This window comes from Sus scrofa, chromosome X, assembly GCF_054392235.1.
Source record: "Sus scrofa isolate SSC_HxYL_T2T_F1_AM1 chromosome X, Sscrofa_HxYL_maternal_Yorkshire_Landrace_v2.0, whole genome shotgun sequence".
Taxonomy (NCBI): Eukaryota; Metazoa; Chordata; class Mammalia; order Artiodactyla; family Suidae; genus Sus; species Sus scrofa.
In genome coordinates this window covers 98,627,277-98,649,910 of record NC_139401.1, presented here as the reverse complement: position 1 = coordinate 98,649,910, position 22,634 = coordinate 98,627,277, and the positions used below count along the sequence as shown (strand labels likewise).

The window sequence follows — 22,634 nt, the reverse complement described above, 5'->3', positions numbered from 1 at the left end:
TCCTCAAACTGTATCTGAGTTCTTGATTTCTACTCCACTGCCCCCCACAAAAAAACCCTCCCCAAGCATCTCATCTGAGTTAGAGAGTGCCACCCAATTGCTCAGAAAAATGTTAGGAGTCATTATTTCTTTTTTTTCCTTGAATCCTCCATATTCAATTAGAAAGGTCCAGTTGAAATAAGCCTCCAATCCACTTACTACTATGTCCTCAAATACCACCCAAGCACATGGCACTATCAAACTCTTTCCTGGAGTGCTGAAACAGCCCCTTACTCATCTACTCTTGCCATCTATGACTCCCCTCCCCACAAAGAGCCAGTGTGATCTTCTAAAATTATCAATTACATCATGTCACTGCCCTGCCCAAAACTTTTCAAGAGGTTTCACTGCACTTGAAATAAAATCCAAAATCCTTACCTTATCCTACAAGGTGTGCTGCAATCTGAGCCCTGTCTACCTCTGCTCCCCAGCCTTGTTTCACTTTCTTTTTTCTTTTTTTTTTTTTTTTTTTCTTGCTGAGCCCACAGCATGTGGAAGTTCCTGGGCCAGGGATTGAACCCATGCCACAGCAGTGACAACACCAGATCCTTTGCCCACTGAGACACCAGTGAACTCCTTGAAATTCTTAGTAATTTATGAACAAGGAATCCTGCCTTTTCATTTTGCACCATACCCCATAAATATGTAGCCAGGCCTGCTTATAGCATTGGGTAACTTGCCCAAGGCTTGACAGATAGTAAGTGGCAGAGACTTAAATTAAGACTCAGCCTATATTAAGACCATGACCTATGTGTTTAAAAACTATACCACATAGCTTTTTACTTTTTGCAACTAGAAAAAAAAATAACCCAAAGAATCAGTTATCAAGTTTAAATTTCTAAGTGAATGTCTAAGCTAGCATTTCCCTTAAAATAAATTTTCCATGGAACACTTTTGCAAGATATATATATTTTTTTGTCTTTTTGCCTTTTCTAGGGCCACTTCCATGGCATGTGGAGGTTCCCTGGCTAGGGGTCTAATTGGCGCTGTAGCCGCCAGCCTACCCACAGCCACAGCAACACGGGATTGGACCCAAGTCTGCGACCTACACCACAGCTCATGGCAACGCTGGATCCTTAACCCACTAAGCAAGGCCAAGGATCGAACCAGCAACGTCATGGTTCCAAGTCAGATTCGTTAACCACTGAGCCACGACCAGAACTCCACTTTTGCAAGATATTAATAGGAAGCTGTGAAAAAGGTGTCCAGTGGTCAAATAAGGTTAAGGGAATACACCTTCTATTTCCTTTTAGAGTTTCTCATTGCATATTAGCATATGAAAGGCTCTGAGCCGGTCCATAGTTAAAAAAAAAACCCAGGCTGTTTAGCTTTGTTTAATCCAGTATTTTCTGGTCTTAAATGGCTACAGAACCCTTTTTTAAAAGCAAAATAATTAACTCTTGGAGAATAGTGATTCTGTAGAATTCAGTTTGGGGGATGCTGATCTAGATAAGTGCTGGCAAACTTTTCTATAAAATTCCACATATAGATTAGGCTTTTGGGTCTCTGCTGCAATTATAGGCACACCTCGGAGATATTGTGGATTTAGTTCCAGACCATGGTAATGAGTTAATATTGCAATAAAGCAAGCCACACAATTTTCTTGGTTTCCCAGTGCATATAAAAGTTACATTTACACTATCCTATAGTCTATTAAGTATGCAATAGCATTATGTCTAAAAAACGACACACATACCTTAATTACAAAATACTGCAAAAAAAATGCTAACCATCTTCTGACAACACAGGGCTGCCACAAACTTTCAATTTGTAAAGAACCACAATATTTGTGAAGTGCAATAAAGTGAAGCGCAATAAAACTGCCAATTTAGTGCAAAAGCAGCATAGACAATATGTATATGACTGGTTCCAGTAAAACTTTTTTACAAAAATAGGCAGCTGGCTAGATTTGGCCCACTAGCTGTGACTTATTGACCTCAATCTAGATCATTCCAGACGATCTATTCAGTCCATAAAGTTCTGTACGTCTGGTGCTTGACACCATCATCAGTGGTCCTCCTAGTATGTGAACACCTATTACATATAAAAGTTCCATTTGTTAATGACAGTTTAGGGCTTCATGGATATTACAAAAAACTTATTGTTACCCAGTGAATATGGAGGAAGAATCGGGAGAGGAGTAGGGAGGAGCAGTTGGGTTCATGGGAGGCACTATTCCCAAAAGAGAAAAAGAGTAAAAAAGACATTTACCTGTAAGCTCCTTCCATGAAGATGAAGTCAGAGAACTTGAAGCAGCTGTAGGAGGAAAAGAGTTAGGGTTAAGAGCAGCACAAATACACCTTCACCCCAAAACATTAAATACACAGAGATTTAGCCATGCTGTTACAGCCATTCATGCTATTCTTCAAACAGAAATACAACAAAGAAAGCAAGCCACCTCACATCTATTCTAACTTACCAAAAAGGTATTTTATAGCTAATGTCCAACATAAAGTAAAACCTAAGAACGTCCCACACACATATATTTAGGGTGTAAACATTTATATGATAATATAAGGAAAATTTTAGATGTGAACTTAAAAGGGCATACACTATTTGAAGTGACTATTGCTGGTATTTTGCTTTCCTTTGAACATTAGCTTATTACTTCTATTGGAGTTTCTGTTATGCCCAGCTCATTAATGATAAAGAATAAGGCATTGCTAGTATTAGTTTGACAGAAATACACCATAACCTACATTTAAATATATATGCACACACACATATCCTTCAACGTTCCTATAGGTCTGTAGTACTTGCACACCTTTATAGGCAAGAGGGAGACACAGCTGGGAGGTGTGACTAAGCGAATGGGAAGAGGCAGTGTCCGGCGAGGCATATATTAGAATGTCATAGAAATGGGCAGCAAGTTAGTGGTCTGTTGGAGATAACCAGTTTTTATGCCCCATAACTAAACATCCCTTAGAGTTTAGGAATCAGCCACAAAGGGAAGGAATCCAGCTATCTTTGCTCTACTCTTTTGTGCTGTCTCCTGTGAAAATCTGTGGTTACAGTAAAGGAAGAGACTTAAGAGTCTTTTATGATTATAAATGCTTTGGGGTCTATGGAAAACAGTATAAACAAGAGTTGCCCCTTCTTTCTGACTTTGTTCGCTCTCATTTGAGGAAGCACAAAATTATGGAGAGATTATTAATGGGCAAATTCTGTATCCATGTATGATCTTAATATATATATACCTATACACATTCAGATTCTGGAGAATCCCAAAATCCATGAGGAGAAGAAGGAGGGGAAAGAGAACGAACAAGATTATGTGGGTTATATCCTCTCTTACCTTATTCAGTTACTCACCTTTCTGTTCAGACAATAAACTCCAGGTACAAGCAGGTTCCATATCTTTTCTTTTCTTTTGACTGTTCATCTTGGCAAATCAAGAAGACTGTAACCCAAAACATAAATGATTACTCTAAGCCCTGGTGGAAGCCCAGAATAAGAAAGTAACTTCAAGAAAGACTACTCACTTAAGGCATTAGAGTTGGGGAAGAGAGACGGCCAAATAACCAAGTAGATAGCTGGGGTGGGACTAGAAGATCACATGAAGATAGACCAAAACCAACAGTCTTCAACATGAAGAGAAAAAAAGAATTAAAAAGAGGATATTGGAATGTACGCAGACTTTTGAAGAGTATAAATACAAAGAATATCAAATTGAGCTTTGAAATGAGCTAGAAAGGAAGGATAGGATTTAGGAAGTATACCTCTAATGTCTGTGGTCAAAATAAGAAAGAATGACTGTGTCCTTCTACAACACACTTTGGTACCATTGGTAAAGGGAGAAGACCACAGATTAGAATACTGTAGTATAAGAGAAACAGTCTAGAGAGTCAGGAAATCTAGGTCCTAGTTCTATTTCTCTGGCTATCTACCTATGGACCTTGAGTAAGATTCTTCTGCTTTATGGATCTGTTTTATTATTTTCAGTATAGTGGAGGGAATGTTTGCCCATGTTTCTTTCCAAGGTTGAACACTGAAAATCAGTGGTCCTAAATCCCAGTTGCACATTAGAATCACCTTCACATCACCCTCCAGATTTTTCTTTTCATTTTTGCAATATTACTTACCAATTTCTAACACACTTGATGATTTTCTTATGCATCAAGCTTATTGTTCATTTTTGGTCTTTCCCTCCTAAATTGAATTACTGGTCCCAATTCTCAGCCTTTGTCATGGTAGATCCACATAAAAGAAGTGGAGCTTACTTTCCCACCTCCTGTCTTTGAGCTCAGGTTTGAGACTTGCTTTAGGTAATGGAGTATACACAGATGTGACTCAAGTAGGGGATTGAAATGTGTTTGCACAGCTGTACATGCCCTCCTCTTGTGATTCTGCCACTGGCATGAGATGCGCCATGAGAGAAACAAGCCCCCAGGTAGTCCACTGGTCCAAGGATGAGAAATACATGAAGTAGAGCCACCCCAGTTTACTAATAGTCCTGGAGCCCAGTCTGAATCAGAGTTGCCCAACAGAACCCTGCCTAATCAACTGAATCCCAGATGGCATCCAGATCTGTGAGAGTAAATGCTTTATAAATTCTTAACTGTTTACACCAATGAGATTTTGTGGTTGTTGTTATGTATTATTGTGGCAATAGCTAACTGACATATCTTGCTAGAAAGTGAATGCCTAGAAAGTGTTTGGCATAGAGAAGACATTCATTAAATGTCTACTGAATAAACTGAATGAATAAAATATTTGAAAAAATCCAATGCCTAATTTTCATTCCTGATCAATTAAACCAGAATCTTTGATAATGAGGTTTGGCATAGATATTTTTTAAAGTTCCCCAAGCGATTCTAATACACAGCCAGAGAAGAGAACCACTTTTCTAAGATTTTGTTATTTTTGATAGAGTGTATTGGTGAAGTACACAAGCTCTGGAATCAAACGGATGTGTTCAGATCCTGACTCCCCCACTTACTATGTGACAGCCATGGAATTAATATCTCTAAGCCTCAGATTCCTCAACTATTAAATGGAAATAACAGTGGTGTTCTTTTTTTTCTTTTTTTTTTCTTTTTTTTTTTTTGGCCATGCCCAGGCCAGGGATCGAATCCAAGCTGCAGCTGCAAACTATGCCACAGCTGCAGCAATGCTGGATGCTTAACCTGCTGTACCATGGTGAGAACTCCAATAGTACTTTTCTTATAAGATTTTTATGAGAATTAAGTAAGGTATGCATATGATGTATTCAGTACACCACATGGTACACAGAAAGGGCTCAATGACTCTAAATTATAGCTAATATTGGTGTTGCTGTAACATTTGATAGGAAGTAAAAATGTCTGAACTCAGACCTTACTTAAATTCGATTTCCACTGCTTTCTAGTGATATGACTTCAGGTAAATTACTTAAACTCTGAGACTACAATAACCCATCTTTAAAATATGGTGAGGAGTTCCCGTCGTGGCTCAGTGGTTAACGAATCAGACTAGGAACCATGAGGTTAAGGGTTCGATCCCTGGCCTTGCTCAGTGGGTTAAGGATCTGGTGTTGCCATGAGCTGTAGTGTAGGTCACAGACGAGGCTCAGATCTGGCATTGCTGTGGGTAGGCCAGTGGCTACAGCTCCCATTAGACCCCTAGCCTGGGAATCTCCATATGCTGTGGGAGTGGCCCTAGAAAAGGCCAAAAAAAAAAAAAAAAGACAAAAAATAAAATAAAATATGGTGATAACAATAACTACTTCCTTATTTTGTTGTAAGGATTAAATAAGATGACACACATAAAAAACTTAGCAGAGAACCAAGTGAAATATAAATAATAAAAGTTAGAGAAAAAGTAAGTTGTCATTTATTATAACTGACAGAAAGAATTTATATTATATTAAAATATCCATAGAAAAACTTCCTTCTTACGGGATGGAGTGTTCCCAGCCCAGGATTATACTCCCACACCCGGGGTTCTTTTCCAAACACTAGGAATATGATGTCCTCTAAAAAGTGGAGAAAAATTCTTTGGTTACAAATTACTCCTATGAGTGCTCTTGCCTTCAGGTAACGGAGCTGGAGGGGTACATAGCCACTCACTCTCTTCCTAGGCAATCTTCACCATGCTCATTATTTCAATCATTCTTACAACTCCTAATTGTTTATCCCAGTCTAGTCCTCTCCTCTGAAATCTAGATTTATTCATCTAAAGGCTTACTCGCCTTCTCCATTTGGATGTTGACACTTCTCTTTTTCTTACTTCCTTTGGTAACTACCGGTTGGTTTGTCAGCATTCTTTCACTGATCTTGGTTTTGGCAAGATATCCCATTATCTCTTAATGGAATAATCAGATTCTCTATGTCTGAATTTTAAAACTTGAGTGGAAACTATAGAGACTGAGATTCTGCTATCCAAATGCCCTAAGCTTCCTTAGTTCCTGACCTCCAAGAGGCCTTGTTTTTGGAAACTTCATGTAGTTTCAAGTAACTCCAGTATCCTTCCAAAAAATCCCTATTTTTGCTCAAGTTAAGTTTTTCAGAATCAATTTCTGTTGCCTGAAACTGAAGAACTCTGACAAAGAAATTATACCAGAGATACTAACAACAATCTATTAGAAAGAGAAATCAAGAAAACAATTCCATTCACAGTCTCATCAAATAGAATAAAATACCTGGGAATAAACCTACCTAAGGTGGTAAAAGACCTATGCTTGGAAAACTATAAGACACTGATGAAAGAAACTGAAGATGAAACAAAGAGATTGAAAGATATACTGCGCTCATGGATTCAAATAATTAAAATTGTTAAAATGACCATACTACCTAAGGCAATCTACAGATTCAATGAAATTCCTATCAAAATACCAATGGCATTTTTCACAGAACTAGAATATATATTATAAAATTTGTATGGAAACCCAAAAGACCCCAAATAGCTAAAATAATACTGAGAAATAAGAGCAAAAGAGGAGGTATCATGCTCCCCAATTTCAAACTATACTTCAAAACTACAGTAATGAAAACAGTATGATACAGCACAAAAACAGACATATAGATCAATGGAACAAAATAGAGAGCCCAGAAATGAACCCACACATATATGGTCAATTAATCTACAACAAAGGAGGGGAGAATATACAATGGGGAAAAGACAGCCTCTTCAATAAATTGTTTCGGGACAATTGGACAACTACATGCAAAAGAATCAAACTGGACTACTTTCTCACACCATATACAAAAGTAAACTCAAAATGGATTGAAGACTTAAATGTAATAATACCTGAACCATGAGGCTTCTAGGAAAAAAAAAAGTCAGTATGCTGACATCAGTCTTTGCAATATTTTTTAAATTTTTGTTTGTTTGTTTAGTTTTATGGCTGCAATATTTTTTTAGATATGTCTTCCCAGGCAAGGGAAACAAAAGCAAGAATAAACAGACAGGACTACATCAAACTAAAAAGCTTTTGCATAATGAATGATTGATAAAACAAAAAGATCACTTGCTAAATGGGAGAAGATATTTGCAAATGATATATTCGATAAGTGGTTAATATTCAAAATATACAAAGAACTCATATAAGTCAACATCAAAAAAACAAACAACCCAATCTAAAAATGGGAAGAGGGGAGTTCCCAAGTGGCCTAGTGGGTTAAAGATCTGGCCTTGTCACTGCTGTGGCTTGGGTCACTGCTGTGGTGTGCGTTTGCTCCCTCACCTAGGAACTTCTGTGTGCCATGGGTGTGGCCAAAAAAAAAAAAAAAAAAAAAAGGGCAGAGGAGCTGAATGAACATTTTTCCAAAGAAGACATAAGATGGCCAACAGGAACATGAAAAGATGCTCAATATTCACTAATAATTAGGGAAATGCAAATGAAAACCGCAATGAGATATCACCTCACACCTGTCAGGATGGCTGTTATCAAAAAGAGAGTAACAAGTGTTGGCAAGGATGTGGAGAAGAGGGAACCCCTGTGCACTGTTGGTGGAAATGTAAATTGGCACAGCCACTTTGGGAAAAAGTATGGAGATTCCTAAAAAAATTAAAATAGAATGACCATACAATCCAGCAATTCTACTTCTGGGTACTTATCTGGAGAAAATTAAAACACTAATTAGAAATTATATATGCATACCTATGTTCATTGCAGCATTATTTACAATAGCCAAGATATGGAAAGAACCTAAGTTCCTACTGATAGATGAATGGATAAAGAAGTGGAGAGGTGTGTTGTATGTATATATATAATAATTCCATTATAATTAGATATGTATAATATAATTCCATTATATTATATATATATATATAATGGAATATTACACAGCCATGAAATCCTGCCATTTGCAACATCATGGGTGGACCTAGAGGGTATTATACTAAGTGAAATAAGTCAGACAGAAAAAGGCAAATACCACATCATCTCACTTATATGTAAAATCTAAAAAACAAAACAGATTAACAAGCATAACTAAAGAGAAACAGAGTCATAGATACAGAAAACAAACAGGTGGTAGCCAGATTGGAGGGGACTAGCGGAGAAGAGAGAAATAGGTGAGGGAGATTAAGAGGTACACAACTTTCAGTTATAAAATAAATGAGTCACAGTGTGGAGAATATAATCAATAATTATATAATATCTTTGTATGGCAACAGATGACAACTAGATTTATGATAACATTTTGAAATGTATAGAGATATCAAATCACTATGTTGTGTACCAGGAATTAACAGTGTTATAGGTCAGTTACACTTCAAAAACAAATAAACAAATAAATTCATAGAAAAAGAGATCAGATTTGTGATCACCAGAGGTCAAGAAAGGGAAATTAGATAAAGGCAGTCAAAAGGTATAAACTTTCAGTTACAGGATAAATTAAGTACTAGGGATGTAATGTACAGCATGATGAAGATAATACTGCTGTATGAAAGTCAGGAGAATATATCCTAAGAGTTCTTATCACCAGGAAAAAAAATTTTTCCATTTCTTTAATGCTATACCTGTATGAGATGATGTAATCATTTAATAATGTAGTAAGTCAAATCATTATGTTGCACACCTTAAATTTACACAGTGCTGAATGTCAATTATATTTCAATAAAGCTTAAAAAAGAAATTAAGAGTTCCTTCTGCAGGAGTTCCCGTCGTGGCGCAGTGGTTAACGAATCCGACTAGGAACCATGAGGTTGCGGGTTCGGTCCCTGCCCTTGCTCAGCGGGTTAACAATCCGGCGTCGCCGTGAGCTGTGGTGTAGGTTGCAGACATGGCTCGGATCCCGCGTTGCTGTGGCTCTGGCGTAGGCCGGTGGCTACAGCTCTGATTCAACCCCTAGCCTGGGAACCTCCATATGCCGCGGGAGCGGCCCAAGAAATAGCAACAACAACAACAACAACAACAAAAGACAAAAAATAAAAAAATAAAAAATAAATAAATAAAAACAGTATTTATAAGAAGAAAAAAAAAAAAGAGTTCCTGCTGCAGCAAGGGGGGTTAAGAAACCAACTGCAGCAGCTCAGGTCACTGTGGAGACACGGGTTCAATCCCCAACCCAGAACAATGGGTTAAAGGGACCAGCATTGCTGCAGCTGTGGCATAGGTCGGAGCTAAGGCTCAGATTCAATCCCTAGCCCATAAATTTCCATATGCCACAGGGGTGGCCACAAAATAAAATTTTAAAAAATAAAAATAACAATAAATTAAAAAAAGAAATTATATCAGAGAGTGAGTTACAGTCAATAGAACTTGAGGGAATTATGGAGGCATTTTATAATTGGTTATTAGAGTCAGAGTTAAAGGCTGTGAGATGGCCCAAATTCCATGATGGGAAAGTAGTATCCACTGTACCAGGATTTCCACTAGAATATATGGAATCTTTATGCAAAATACTAAAAAGAGCCCTCTCCAAGAAGACAAATCAAGGTAAGAGGTCTCCTCTGGGCAGATGAATTACAAAATGGTAAAATGGTGCTTCTTCCTCTGGGCTGGAAAAGCACCTAGCTAGGAAACACAAGTTAGAGAGCTGAGTATGGGCTAATTTCAGTTCCTCTTCACACCCTTAGCTGTGTGTCTTTTCAGTCAACAAACCGTACAACTTTTCATGGTGACTGATGTGGTATGCATGCTGTCAAAAACAGGGGAAAGAAATGCTACGAATTTAAAATTCACCTCCAAGCCAAAAGTGAGACTTTGTGCTTTATAAAATTGAGATACAGGAGTTCCCTGTTGTGGTGCAGCAGAAACAAATCCAACTAGGAACCATGAGGTTGTGGGTTCAATCCCTGGCCTTGCTCCATGGGTTAAGGATCCGGTGTTGCCATGAACTGCAGTCTAAGTTGCAGTCGTGGCTCAGATCCTGCGTAGCTGTGGCTGTGGCGTAGGCTGACAGTTGTAGCTCTGATTCGACCCCTAGCCTTGGAACCTCCATATGCCGAGAGTGGGGCCCTAAAAAGCAAAAAAATTAAAAATAAAATAAAATAAAAATAATATTGAGATATAATTCACATATAAATTTCAGTCTTTTTTTTTTTTTGTCTTTTGTCTTTTTTGTTGTTGTTGTTATTGTTGCTATTTCTTGGGCCGCTCCCGCGGCATATGGAGGTTCCCAGGCTAGGGGTTGAATCAGAGCTGTAGCCACCGGCCTACGCCAGAGCCACAGCAACGCGGGATCCGAGCCATGTCTGCAACCTACACCACAGGTCACGGCAACGCCGGATCATTAACCCACTAAGCAAGGGCAGGGATCGAACCCGCAACCTCATGGTTCCTAGTCGGATTCGTTAACCACTGCGCCACGACGGGAACTCCTAAATTTCAGTCTTTTAAAGTATATAATTCAATACTTTGTAGTACATTCACAAAGTTTTGCAACCATCACTACTATTTAATTCCAGAACATTTTCCTCAGTTCCCCCCAAAATGCTGTACCCATTAAGCATTTACTACCCCCATTCTCTCTTCCCACAGCCCTTAGCAACCACATTTCTACTTTATGTCTCTAAGGATTTGCTTATTCTGGACATTTTATATAAATGGAATCATACAATACGTGACCTTTTGTGTCTGGGTTCTTTTACTTAGCATAATGTTTTCAAGGTTCATCCACGTTGCAGCATGTATCAGTACTCCATTCCTTTTTATACTTGAATAATAATCTATTTCACAGAGATTATTTCCCTTCGTGGCACAGCAGAAACTAATCCAACTCCTAGTATCCACGAGGAGGCAGGTTTGATCCATGGCCTCGATCAATGGGTTAAGGATCCGACATTGCTGTGGTGTAGGTCACAGAAGTGGCTCGGTTCCCAAGTTGCTGTGGCTGTGGTGTAGGCCGGCAGCTGTAGCTCTGATTTGACCCCTAGCCTGGGAACTTCCATATGCCACAAGTGCAGCCCTAAAAAGCAAAAAGAAAAAAAATCATTTCGTATCCACTGGAATGATTATAATTTCAAAAATGGAAAATGGCAAGGATGTGGAAAAATTAGAACCCTCATATACTGCCAGTGGGAATAAAGAATGTTGCAGCCACTGTGGAAAAGATTGGAAGTTCCTCAATAAATTAAATATAGGATGATTACCATGTAGCCCAGCAATTCCACTCCTAGATATATACCCCAAAGAAGTGAAAACAGGTATTTAAACAAAAAATTGTACAAAAGTATTCATAGCAGCACTATACATAATAGCAAAAAGGTGGAAACAACCCCAATGCCAATCAAGTGATGAACTGAATAAACAAAACATGGTATATACTTACAATGAAATATTATCCAGGCATAAAAAGGAACAAAATCCTGATAGAGACATAAAGTAGACTAGTGGTTTTCAGGATTCGGGGAAAAGGAAATTGGTAGTGACTGCTAATGGTTACAGGATTTCTGTTTGGAGTGTTGGAAATATTCTGGCATTAGATAGTGGTGATGGTTGTTCAACATTGTGATACCGACAAATAAATCGTACACTTTAAGAGGCTGGATTTCATGGTATGTGAATAAAATCAATCAATATCAATTTAATAAACTAAACTAAACTTGTTTTAATCACTTTGCAATATACACATATATCAAGTCATTATGTCGTATGCCTAAAACTAAAACAAGTATTATATGTCAATTGCATCTCAATTAAAAATAGAAAAAGAATCCATTGTGAAGGTAGAGGGAAATCATGGAAAATGCAATTATAAAAGAAAATGAGAAAGTGGAAACAACCCAAATGTCTATCAGTGGATAAATGAATAAACAAAATGTGGTATATACATACAATAAATTATTTAGCCTTTAAAGGGAAGAAAATTCTGAAACACGCTACACGGATAAATCTTGAAGACACTATGCAAAGTGAAATAAGCCAGACACAAAAGGAAAAAATACTGTATGGTTCCACTTATATGAGGTACATAGAATAGTCAAACTCACAGAGTCAGAAAGTATAATGGTGGTTAACAGGTCTGGGAGAGAGGGTTATGGGAGTTACTGTTTAATGAGTATAGATTTTCAGTTTGGGAACATGAAAAAGTTTTGGAGATGGATAGAGGTGGTGATTACATAACATTGTAATTTACTTACTGCCATTGTACACTTCAAAATGATTAAAGTGATACATTTCACATTATGTGTATTTTGACACAATAAAAACAAAGAAAATGGGCCAAATATTTGAACAGACCTTTCACAAAAGAAGATATACAAATGGCCAATATCACATGAAAAGATGTTCAACATCATTAGTTATTAGGGAAATCGAAATAAAAACTACGAGGTACCACTTTTCACTCACTAGAATGGTTAATGTTAAAAATACTGACATCACCAAATGTTAATAGATGTTGGTAGGAGAATAAAATTGTACAAAGATATGGCACATAAAGCAAAACATATTCAGTGGTAAGCAAGCATGAAATCTTGCCATTTGCGATAACATGGATGAAACTTGAGGGCATTATGCTAAGCGAAATAGTCAAACAGAAAAAGACAAATGCCATATGATCTCACTTATATATGGATATATATATAATAAAGCTCAAAGACACAGAGAGCAGATTGCTGGCTGTCAGAGGCAGGGGGTGGGGAGTGGGCAAAATAAGAGAATTGAAGGGAGTTAAAAGGTACAAACTTCCAGTTATAAAATAGCTAAGTTATGCGAATCATGGGAATGTAATGTACAACATGGAAAATAGTAATACTGTATTACTTATTTAAAAATTGCTAAGAGAGTAGATCTTAAAACTTATCACAGAAAAAAAATTCAAAAAACAGGTATGTGGTGGATGTTCATTAGACATTATGGTGATCATTTCACAATATATACAAATATCAAATAGTAACCTTGCATACCCGAAACTAATCTAATATGTATGTCAATTATACCTCAATTTAAAAAACTATAATTATTGGAGTTCCCGTTGTGGCTCAGTGGTAATGAACCCGAACAGTATCCATGAGGATGCGGGTTTGATCCCTGGCCCCACTCAATGGGTTAAGCATCCGGCATTGCCATGAGGTGCAGTGTAGGTCCCAGATATGGCTCTGATCTGGTGTTGCTGTGGCTGTGGCTGTGACTGGCAGCTGCAGCTCTGATTTGACTCCTAGCCTGGGAACTTCCATATGCCACAGGTGTGCCCCACCTCCCAAAAAATTATTGAAATAATTTAATTATTTTAAATAATTTAAAAATAGAGTAGATCAATAAAAGGAAATGATAGTTCTTTGAAAAGAACAATAAAATGAAAAAATTTTTATCAAGCATGATTTCAAAAACAAAGCCATCACAAATTAACATAAAAATGAAAAGGAATCAAACTACAGAAGCAGGATTAAAAATTATGAAAAAAGTACTATGTATAGTTTTTATAGTGATAATTTTAAAAGGCTAGGTGATATGGATAATTTCCAAGAAAATAAACAACCAAATTGGCCTAAGAAATAGAAAACTTAAATATACCAATTAATCATAGAATGTGAAATGACAATTACCTTGAAAGTCACCAATCCCAAAAAGTTTTGTGGGAGAGTGTGACCAAACCATCTAGGAACAGATTAGTCATGCTTAATATAAAAATTTCCATTTCAAAGTAAAAGAAGGGACAGACCAGGCAAGTAGTATAATCTTGATATCAAACCTGACAAGAGAAAAAAATTATAGGCCAATTTCATTTAAGAACCTGATATAAAAATGCATAACTGGAGTTCCGTGGTGGCCTAGCAGTTAAAGGATCCAGAGTTGTCACTGCTGTAGCTTGGGTCACTATGGGTTCAATCTGTGGTCCAAGAAATTCTGAATGACAAATGCATAACCTTAATACCAAAATCAGACAAGCACAGGAAAACTATAGGCCATTATTTTTCACAGGGAGGCTGCTGGCATTTTTTGGTTGAACAATTCTTCATTTGGCATCCCTGATCCCTATCTTCTAAATGCTAGTAGGACTACACACACACACACACACACACACACACACACACACACACACCCCCAATAAACTGTGACAACCAAAAGCACTTCCAAATATTTCCAGATGTCCCCTAGAGGGATGCTTCAGTCCCAAGCTGAGGATGGATGCTATAGGCAATCTCACCTATGAACACAGATACAAAACTGCTAAATAAAAGATCAGTCCCTCAAATCCCACAGTACATTAAACACACACACACATACACACACACACATCATGCCTTGATAGGTTAATCCAAGAGAAGCAGAAAAGCTTTAACATTTACAGATCTGTCAATGTGGAACAAGGTATCCACTCCTTATTTGGAAAACTGGTGATTATAGGGAAAGAGTCAAGTATTTAACCTGTCTTTCCTATAGGATCTGTATTTTAGGCTTACCAAAGAGCCCCAGTAGATGAGAGATAGTTCTTGCAGAGGTATGATAGCTAATAAATTTGGAAAGAATAATAGAAAAATCATTATTTTGAAATCCTTAATGAAATAACTGATTCAGTTAACAGTTATTAAATGGATGGTAAAGTCAGTAGGTGAAAGTATGATGGAAACTTTACGATGACAATGACAGGATCAGACTATCACCATTCAACCCAGTTTTAGTATCACTATGAACAAAACAAGCAAACATTATGTAAAAGAAAGTACATAATGTCAACCAGGAAACAGTCTTAACAAGTAATAAGAACCTGAATCAAATCAAGCATTTAGCTCCCTTTGCAGTCCACAGGAAATAGAGAAACAAGTAAAATAGCACCTCGAGGAAGTAATCAGCCAAATCTGGAATGTGGAAGAGTCTACAGAATAAATGCCAGATTTCTTCAACAAGCCAATGGCATAAGAAATAATACATACATATTACATACACACAAGCCAATGGCATAAAAATAAAAGGAAGTAATCTGTTTTAGATTTTTAAAAACTTGAACTTTAGAGATATAATCTAATTCAAGGAGTTGTCATTGGTTGGGTCCTGACTGGAACAAACCTCAGTGGTTAAAAACATTTTTAGACAGTTTTAATATGGTTATGACATTATATGAGAAGATATCCTTTTTACCACAGTTTTTTGTTATGCATACTGAAATATTTAGGAAGGAAATCATATGATGTTTGTAATTAGCCTAAGATAGTCCAACACAAAAGAGGGAAGGGGAGGGAGTTCCCACTGTGGCAAAGCGGATTAAATATCTGGCATTGTCCCTCTGGTGGCACAGGTTCAATCTCTGGCCCAGCAGAGTGGGTTAAGGATCCGACGCTGTGGCAGCTGCTTTGCAGTTGCGGCCTGGATTCCAATCCCTGGCCTGGGAATTTCCAAATGCTGCAGGTGCAGCCCCCCACCCAAAAAAAAAGAGGGGGAGGGGAATAGCTGAAACAAGAATGACAAAATGTTGATGGCTATTAAAGCTTGGTTATGGGCAAATGGGGGTTTACTGTAGTCTCAGCTGTCATTTATGTTTGGAAATTATCATAATAGAAAGTTTTTAAAAAGCTATCAATGCAATTCTATGCATTAACAATTTAAAGGGAAGGGGAAAAAACTATATATTCAACTTTCAGGTGAAAAAGCAATTGATAAAATTTCATACCCATTCGTGCTTTTAAAAAGCCTCAAAAGAGGAATTAAAAGAAAACTTACTTAATAAAGGGCAACTGCCAGAAACCCATACTAAGGAGTATACTTGATGAAATTTTAGAAGCATTCTCATTAAAAGAAGTGATAAGGATGTTTAATATCACTGCTACTATTCAGTCTTTTTTTTTTATTTATTTATTTATTTTTTTTTTGTCTTTTTAGGGCTGTACCCATGGCATATGGAGATTCCCAGGCTAGGGGTGGAATCGGAGCTGTAGCCGCAGGCCTACACCACAGCCACAGCAACACAGGATCCGAGCTGCGTTCACACACAGCAGCACCTACACCACAGCAGCACACGGCAATGCCGGAACCTTAACCCACTGAGCGAGGCCAGGGATCAAACCTACGTCGTCATGGATACTAGTCAGATTAATTTCCACTAAGCCATGACGGGAACTCCGCTACTATTCAGTCTTATACTGAAGATCTTAGCCAATGCATTGAGACAAGAAAAATACATGTGGTATACAGATTGAAGCCAAAGAGAGAAAACTATCAATATTTGCACATAATCTGTTTGCCAACCTAGAAGATCTAACAGACTTAACAAACTATTGAAAAAAGGAGAATTCAGTAAAGTTATTGGACACGATTTCAAACAAAAAATAATTACCTCATAGACCCTTAATTCAAAAATGAAAGAAAAATTCCTATTAATAGTAGCAACAAAAGCTATAAAATATTAGAAATAGCCCAAACAATATATGTTCAAGACATTCATAGAAAAAATTATGAAACACTATTAAAGGACTTAAAAATTTAAATAAACGGAGAGCCATATCACATTTATTCATAGAAAGAAAAGCTCATTAATGAGATGCCAATTCGCCACAGTTAAGTCTATAAACAATGCAATGCCAAGAAAATTACCAATTAAAAAAAAGAACGATGCCAATAATATTCTATATGGATATGATAATCTGATTCTAAAATCCATATAAAAAAGGAAATCTGCAAGATGAACACAAAATTGAAGAAAAAAGATGACTTTCCATGCCTGATATCAAATATTATAAAACTATCAAAATTTAAAATGTGGTATAAATGTAAATATAAATAAGTGGAAAAGTAGAACCAAATAAAGAAGCCTGAAACAAACCTAAATACGCATAAGAATCCAGTACTGACTAAAAGCAGCATTTAGAACTGAGCAGAGGAGTTACTACTATGATACAGTGGGTTAATGATCCAACCCACTGCTGCACAGGTGGAGGTTCAAGGCCCGGCCCAGCGCAGTGGGTTAAAGGATCCAGAAATGCTGCAGCTGCAGTGTAGGTCACAGCTGCGGCTCAGACTCAATCGCTGGCCCATGAACTTCCAAATGCCATGGGTGCAGCCATAAATTTTTTTTTAAAGTGAGTAGAGAGAGGCATGTAGAAGGATATATATTGCAGCACATTTTATATTAGCAAAAACTTGGAAATAACCATGTCAAAGGGGAAATGGCTACAGGAATTACAGCCTACCTTTTCTGTAGAACAGTATGCAACAGTGAAAAAGAAAATGTTAAATACATACGCACTAACATGAAAAGTTATCACACATAATGTTGAATGAAGCAGCAAGTAGCAAAACAATACATATAAACATGGTATATTTTAAGATAACACTAAATAATACTATATGTTCTGTGTATGTGTGTGAGAGAGAGAGAGAAGAAAGAGTTTGGAAAAGGTCTGGAGACGTCACGTAAAACAGTGAGTAGGGAGGGGGAGAATCATGGAGGAAATCACTGATGACCAAAGGAGGTTCTAGCCTTCCCTGTAACATTCTAATCCTCTGAAAGAAAAATATTTGTGTGTCAAATGTGCAATTAAGTCAAGAAATAAGAAATTTAAAAGCTGCATAATGATATGCATGTATGAATGAATTCAGTCATGTAAAAAAATGTATAGAGTATAAGTACTTATTCACATAAATGCATGGAAAGGGGAATTTAAGGATACTCAGCAAACTGTGGACAGGTTTTTTTTTTTCTTATTTTGCTTTTTTTTGGGGGGGATAGCAAATATAGAGGGAGCAGGAAAGGCAAGTTTCAAGATTTACTATCTGTATATATGTGTATTGTTTCAATCTTTTGCCATGAAAATATGCTTATATATTATAGAGTAACTTAAAAAAATAAAGACATGGAAAAACCTCAAAGACACACTGTTAAGTGAGAAAAGCTAGTGACTATATTCTATATATAAAATAATGTATACATCTATTGTATTATATGTGTACATATATATTCTAATGCACACAAAGATACAAACTGGACTTTCACAATCTACCTGTGTTATTTGTTTTGTTATACTATAGCAATCATTTTGCAATATATACATTTATCAAATCATTATGCCGTACACCTTAAACTATACAACATAATATATCAATTATATCTCCATAAAACTGAGGGGAGGGAAGAAACCTAGAAATACAGACGAATTGGAGTTCCCACTGTGGCTCAGGGGTAATGAACCCAGCTGGTATCCAAGAGGATGAGGGCTCAATCCTTGGCCTTATTCAGTGGGTTGGGGAGTCCAGCTATGGTGTAGTTTGCAGATATGGCTCAGATCTGGTGTTGCCGTGGCTGTAGCGTAGGCCAGCAGCTGCGGCTCCGATTCCACCCCTAGCCTGGGAACGTCCATATACTACAGGTGCAGCCCTAAACAGGAAAAAAAGTTTTAAAAAGAAATACAGACAAATCTAATTATGTCATTCACCTAATCAATACCCTTTAGTAGGAGTATTCCCACCACTCCCAGGATAAAGCCCAAAATAATTAAGGGAGCCTGCCGTCCAGCCTCAGCTCCCAATACTCTCCCCCTTGCTTAATATGCTCTAGTCCTAGGAGACACCTTTCAGTGCTTCGAGTCCCTTGTACATGTTCTAGCTTCAGGTCTCTGCACATGCTGTTTGTCTCCTCTATCTGGAATACTTCCTCCACTCATCCCTCCTCCACCTCCTTCTACTCCAGTTGATCCTTCAGTTCTCATCACTTCTTCAGGGGAGCCTTCCCTGACATTCCAGGCAGGGTCAGGTCCTCCTGTTACAAGTACTTAAAGAACCCTTATTTTTCCTTCATGGCTCTTATCTCAAAGTGCAGTTTGCTATTTATAGGTGGGATTATTGATGTCTGTTACCACTCCTACTAGAACTATAAGCTCCACGAGAGCAGGACTCTTGTCTGTCTTGTTATATCGTGGCATTACTAGGAGTTCAGTAAATATTTGTGAAATAAATGACTGTTCCCTGTTAATCAGAATGGACCTTAGCTCGGCACTAGCTCCGTTTGCCTCTCCATTGCAACCCATGCCATCAGATAAGCAACCTCAACGACTATCGATGACTCAGCCAACAGTTCTAATCTCGCTGTCCTTTGATCTCCACTACTTGTAAACCTCTGACCACACACCACTTCACATGGTATTTCCAGCTCTTAGTGTCCTAGACCACTCCATAAACGTGGAGTTGCTCCACTTCAGAACTCCTGAACTCCACTGACCCAATCTCTGGCTACAACCTCTTACCCCTATGACTTCTGAGTTCTCAGAATACCCACTTCTCATTCTCAAAAGATTTCTCACCCTTTGACTTCTCCCATTCTTCAGCTCATTACCACCTTATTGCTTAACTCCCTATCAAGTCTAAATGCCATGGTCCATCACTTCATGCACTCATGAGAGCAGCCTCACTGCTGTAATCCATTTTAATCTGCCATTTTACTGAGCTATTATGAGTTACTATGGGCCACTCTACACTCAATACTTCTAGAACATCTCACAACACCTACAGGAGGTAGAGACCACCACTATCCCACTATGCCCTTTTACAGATAAAGGAAAGGATTTTTTTTTTTTTTTTGGTCTTTTTAGGGCCAAACCCACAGCATATGGAGGTTCCCAGGCTAGGGGTCAAATCAGAGCTACAGCTGCTGGCCTATGCCACAGCCACAGCAACAGAGGATCCAGGCTGCTGCCTGTGACCTACACCACAGCTCCCGGCAATGCCGGATCCTTAACCCACTGAGCGAGGCCAGGGATCGAACCTGCGGCTAATGGACACTAGCCAGATTTGTTTCTGCTGAGCCGCCACAGGAACTTCAAGGGAAAGGGTTCTTAAAGAGGTGAAATACCTTGTCCAAGGTTACACCAAAAGTGGTAGAGTAGGGTGGGGTTGGGATCTGAACGAGATGTGTCCAACATCAAGGTGTGTGATGGGAACCAGTGGGAAACTCTTGTCACTCAGAGGAAACAAGGGAGAATGAAACAGGAGGGAAGCAGGCAAGTGTGAAGGCATGGAGACCCAGGCAGCGATCCAGGGGAGAGCTAATGGTGAAGGAAGCCTTATCTTTCAGAACATCACAAAGAACTTAAAGGCCCACTTACTTCAGGCGTGTGACTTTACACGATGGACCTGGTGGGCTTTGGCTGAAGACGGCACAGCTAGGTGTGCCTAGAAGAGACCAGAAAAGAAATCAGCAGTTTAATACAATCTTTCTTAATACAATTTGTACTTCATCTGGAAATATATATGCTGGTATTTCCAGGCATGCTGCTATGTACTAAATGCTTCCGGGTGCCTGGAACATGTTAGTCTCAGTCACACTTCCAACTGTGCTGTGAGCTAGTCTCCCATTTTATTAATGAGGAGAGTCAGGCGCAGGAAGCTCAGGGAAATTGCTTCACATCCCAGTTAGTTAACGGTAAAGAGGGGATCAGAACCCCAATCCACTGCTCTCCTAGTCACTTACCCAACCGGGGGTAAGTGTCGCACCCCCCACACTAGGGCTGTGGAGACCCTAGGGTGGTGGGTGAGGGGATTAGGCGCCTCTAAGCCCCGCGCTCCGACTTCAGCCAGGGCAGCGAGCTGACCAGCACGTCTGAGGCCAGTGCCCAGATCTGGGCTGACCAGCGGGCAGCTCAGGGGGGCCTGGCGGCGAGGCCCCTTCCCCATCGCCGCGGGCTGGCTGGAACGACCCAGTTGGTAGAAATTGCCCTCCTTTGAAGGCGCCACGTCCCAGAGGTCAGAGGACCCGGCCTCGAAGCCACTCCAAGCCCAGAAGGGGCCCACAGAGAGAGGAGGCAACGGCTCCGTCACCTGTTCCGTCCCCCTGTCGCAGAGTCACCAGACCCAGGGGCGACTACCAAAGTCACCCATCTGGCTCTTCTCCCGTCTTTCAGCTCTAGCCTGGGGTCTACGGATGGTCGTCCGGGGGCCTGGGAACCACCATGTGTTTTGGTTTGGTTTTTTTGTTTTGAGGAGACGGTCAATAGCTTTCCTCAGATTTTCAAACGGATCCACCCTCTCCCCCGTCTCAAAAAATAAGCTGACTCGAAGCTGTCAGCCGCAGCTCCGCTGACATCGTTACCTCAGTCCCCGCGCGCTCGCGGTCTCAGCCCCCACCCCCCGGCGGCCCTCAGCATTGCCTTCCGCTCTCCCCTCCCCCCCACGCACGCCTACACGCACGCACCCCCCACGCACGGCCCCCCCACGCACGCGCCGCACGCACGCGGGTCCCCCCACCCCGCGCCCCTCGGCGCACTCGCGCGTTCCCCGCGTCCTGCGTGCTCACCTCGTTCCCCCTCTGCACACGCGCCTCCTCGGGAGCTCCGCCCCCTCCCCTTTCCTGGGTGGACCCCGCCTCCCTGCCCCCGAGCTGCCCGGGCAGCACGGTCCTTCCCCGGGTACGCCGATCTCACCCTGTCCGGACTGGGCCATCGCCTCCCTCCTCACATCCCAGGAGACACCGGGCGGGGTGTGGCACCTCCCACGCTTGGCCACCTCGGCCTTTGGACGACAGTGAAGCTGGAGGGAAACTCCCTCGATTTCCTGTCCCTCCTAACACAGTGGGCGGTGGGGGGTGGGGGGTGCGGGGTGGGGAGAGTGCGGAGGCGATGAGAGGTTCTTGTCCTCACTGGGGAAAGCGCTCACCTGATTCCCAAAGCCCGTTTGCCCTTCCTCTCCTTTCTGTCAGAGGTAAGGGAGAGCCAAGGTCTTTGGGGCGGGGAAGGGGAAATGACTCAGAGAGGAGGCGGCTCAGAGGGAGGGGCCGGCCTGGAAAGGGGGGGTATTGGGGAGCTGGAGGGAAAGGGGAGGAAAAAAGATGAGGGGTAAACCGCGGCGGGGGTGATTTTGAAGGTGTCTAACCCGGTCCTGCGAATCCTGCCCGGTCATCCCCCGGAATCCAGGAGCCACTAGGCTGGGTCTTTTTCCTGGATGCCGGCCCTAAACTCGTTTAGCTCTGCCAAAGTTATCCATCCCGAGCCCAAACCCTTGTTAGTGGCTTCCAGGCACCACCACGGAACCTGCTGGTCTGGGCAAGGGCACAGGGATTAACTATTCCTGTTCTTTGGAGCCGATACTAGTCTTTACCTCCTAGCGTTGCTGGGAGAATTAAATTAGTTACTACATTTCAAGTGTTTAGAATAGTGTCAGGGACACTGTAGGCAATCAATTGGTGATAGCTTCTGTTATTATGTGACTGTCCTCACCTCTAGACTGTGAGTGTTATGAGGGCAGAGACTGTATTTTATTCATCACTGAATTCCAGCGCATGACACAAGGAAGTTGTCAATAAATT

General features: G+C 40.0%; 1 protein-coding gene across 10 annotated transcripts in view; it reads right to left on the bottom strand.

The window, feature by feature from the left end:
• NLRP12L (NACHT, LRR and PYD domains-containing protein 12) overlaps window positions 1-22,043 on the bottom strand; it is a 43,940-nt gene extending 21,897 nt beyond the window's left edge. Inside the window, exons 1-5 of one of the 10 annotated variants that reach the window (XM_013990993.3) lie at window positions 21,754-22,043; window positions 20,440-20,506; window positions 3,522-3,620; window positions 3,352-3,439; window positions 2,251-2,295 (exon numbers count right to left, since the gene is read on the bottom strand). In XM_013990993.3, coding sequence (XP_013846447.1) covers window positions 2,251-2,295; window positions 3,352-3,421 — 115 coding nt within the window. In that variant the 5' untranslated portion in view covers window positions 3,422-3,439; window positions 3,522-3,620; window positions 20,440-20,506; window positions 21,754-22,043. Of the gene's footprint in view, window positions 1-2,250; window positions 2,296-3,351; window positions 3,440-3,521; window positions 3,621-20,439; window positions 20,507-21,151; window positions 21,513-21,626 lie in introns of those variants that run through there. The other 9 variants (XM_013990992.3, XM_021079744.2, XM_085008130.1 and 6 more) reach the window with 9 other exon arrangements.
• Between the last annotated feature and the right edge of the window lie 591 nt (window positions 22,044-22,634).